Raw genomic sequence first — 3,021 nt, forward strand, 5'->3', positions numbered from 1 at the left:
AATGCTGTTATTATTTTCCTTGCATGTGATTGGGTATTCTTTGCAAAGTGAAATTTCACTGCATTTATTAAGCTCTGAGGTATACCAATGCCATGAAAGAAAATTACTGAATCTTTAGGATCAGCATGCGACCAGGGAATGAACATACAGAATGACAGATCAGCAGTGACATCTTATATATTGTCTTATCACATTTTTCTTCTTATGGGCATATTGTTTATGTAACCTCAGCAATTCTGTCCTCATCGCACAGTTTAGTAGTAATCCACATTATCATTCCCAATACCTATATTGACCCTCATTGCTTATAAAATGAGAGCTAAATTTAACGAAAGGCTACTGGGTAAGACAGTTAAAATCTGTATATTATTAATAATAATGTCTTCAATGTAAGTTGGTTTACACATAAAGATGAATAGAATAGTTACAGGACAGGTTAATGTATACATTTCCAGCTAAATGTTAACTGCTGAAGTTAGAGCTTTCTTGTGATTGGGTCACCTCTCTGCCAAATTTGGTGAGCTTTCTTTCTTTCTTTGTGTCTATTGTCAGGCATTGTGTATAAATAACACAAGCACCGCAGGGACCTCAGTACAGACAGACAGACGGATGGTGGCCAAGATCTTTTCTGAAATACAAACCAGCCTTACAGAACATTTGCAATTCTTATTGCTGCTGACGTTTGAACTCGGTAGCCTCAGCATTCCTTTAGAAACCACTGCAGATAATGGATTCAGACTGTCAGTCTAACAGGTCCTCCTCACCGGAACTGGAGAGAAGCCAAAGCCTCAATTTCAAATCTGGGCCAATGTTCCAAAAACTGTGTGTGGGTCAGCGCATGCCCACCAGAGGAAAATTTAAATCCAGTAGGAAAGAGAATCAGGAGAACCTGCATGAACTACGTATGAAGGTGAACGGTCGTGAACGACAAAGAATGCATGACTTGAACCAAGCCATGGATGGTCTACGAGAAGTCATGCCATACTCTTATGGACCCTCTGTACGTAAGCTCTCAAAGATTTCAACGTTGGTGCTGGCACGTAACCACATTCTTATGCTATCCAACTCTGTTGAGGAAATGAGAAAGTTGCTTAGTGAAGCCTATGGAGTTCACCGTCTGCCTGGTTGTACAAGCTCTTTGCGTCGGCCACATATTGCACTGCAACCCCAAGGTATGAGCGCACAGCCACTTTCAAATGTCGGTGGTTTCATGGGACTAATGACACCAGAAATCCATCACACCCCTAAAGCTGCTCCTCAGCATTTTTCAGGACCTCTCTGCCCTTGTGTCACATGCCTGCCCTTCTCACATCAACTAGCAAGGACTGCTCCTACTTTACCATTCTCAAGAACCAACAAATAGGCATCTTGTTTTATTTGAGGGATATATTTCATTAGGAGGATGCCACATGAACATAAAACATTTTGTGTAAATATGTTAAAGACAGTCTAAATAATTATTATGTGACCCAATGTTAATAACATAGAGACAAAATATATTTTTCATTCTATATAAATGTCATTATTTGCTGTAAACTAGAAGCTTTGTGCTGTGTATATGTTTATTCCGACTATATAACTGTTTGGAAGATTTTATTGTATAAATATTTTTGTTTTTATTAAAATTAAAACTACATAATCAGAGTAGTATTGTGTTTTTAAGTGTGTGTGTGTGTGTGTGTGTGTGTATATATATATATATATATATATATATATATATATATATATATATATATATATATATATATATATATATATATATATATATATATATATATATATATACAATATAACATGGTTTTCTTGATATTCATGTCTACTACAATGTTAACATTTATTATTGAAATTCGGTAAGTAATACTGTATTGACCCTTATAACGTTACAGGATTTTGGAAGAAGGTATATTAGAGATCAATATAGGCACTAGCCTCAAAAGTTTATGGAGGTCAATGCTTGGATCAAAAAACTAAGATAAGGAGATCAATGCATTTTATATTATAATTAGAAGAATGAATTATTATAGGAAAAGCTAATTGCTTGGAAACTTATAACTAAATAGTCTGAATATTCTACATCAATAATCCTGCTTAGTTTATAGGCAATTTCAAAGTACAGTATTGTATTTTTTTCTGTAACCAGCACATTTAGGTTATTTTAGTCTTTAGAACTTTATTACATTCCCCTGTAGGATCCATTTCCCAATATACAGGCTTAGTCCACAAAAATATATATATTTATCCCAGAAACAGTTGATTTACTAAAACTGGAGAGTGCAAAATCTGGTGCAACTCTGCATAAAAATCAATCAGCGTCTAGTCTTTTTTTTGTCAAAGCCTAATTGAACAAGCTTAAAGTTCATCTTTGGGAACATGTTCTTCCCGATTTTGTAACATGTTCCCAATGCTGCAGCTGTTGTAAGCTACCCACAGCCCCCCCCCCCTGTCCCTGTGGCAGCAGTGTGGGAAGAAGTTTCCTGCACTAGCTGTCACTTTTTAAAATCAGTGTGGCCGCGTGGGGCTCCGTGTGTGAACGAACTACAAGCCCGACAACCTTGGTGGCTGTCGGCTTGTAGTTCTCAATGAACTACCACGGCACTGTTGAGCGCTGTGGTATTTCATTGAGTCTTCCTGTCAGTGTATCTGCCTGCCTCTGCGGGATGTACGGCACACAGATACACTGACAGATCTGAAGGAGACCTTCAGATTGCTGGTGCAATGCTTTACAGGCTCCAAAAGAAAACAAAAATAAATGCACATTTTTTTTTACCTGCAAAACAATGTGGATTTATTATTTTCTTTCTGAAAGGTGAATTTATCCTTAAGGCTGGGTTCACAGTAGCCGTGGCTCGCAGCAGGGGGTTTGATGCATCCCTGTACACTGATTCAGGTGCGAATCAGGTCTGAATATTTTGCCAGAATTCACACCTGAAACAGAGCCAAAGACTCACAGGACCCTTTTCCAATGTGGACTGTGGGTGCCCCAGGGCTGTGCGAATTGGCTCCATTGAGAGACAGTTATAG

At 37.9% G+C, this 3,021-nt stretch overlaps 1 protein-coding gene across 1 annotated transcript; it reads left to right on the top strand.

Annotated features, from left to right (window-relative positions):
- The first annotated feature begins 339 nt into the window (after positions 1-339).
- Positions 340-1,566, top strand: LOC120928597 (oligodendrocyte transcription factor 3-like). Its single transcript, XM_040339642.1, has one exon. It carries the CDS (start codon positions 728-730, stop codon positions 1,361-1,363), a length of 636 nt encoding a protein of 211 aa, XP_040195576.1. The 5' UTR covers positions 340-727; the 3' UTR covers positions 1,364-1,566.
- Positions 1,567-3,021: the final 1,455 nt, after the last annotated feature.

Source organism: Rana temporaria, chromosome 2 (genome assembly GCF_905171775.1).
Source record: "Rana temporaria chromosome 2, aRanTem1.1, whole genome shotgun sequence".
In the NCBI taxonomy this organism is placed as follows: Eukaryota; Metazoa; Chordata; class Amphibia; order Anura; family Ranidae; genus Rana; species Rana temporaria.

Coding starts and splice junctions, on each gene's coding strand:
- LOC120928597 (XM_040339642.1), top strand. CDS start 728: ATGGATTCAGACTGTCAGTCTAACAGGTCCTCCTCACCGGAACTGGAG.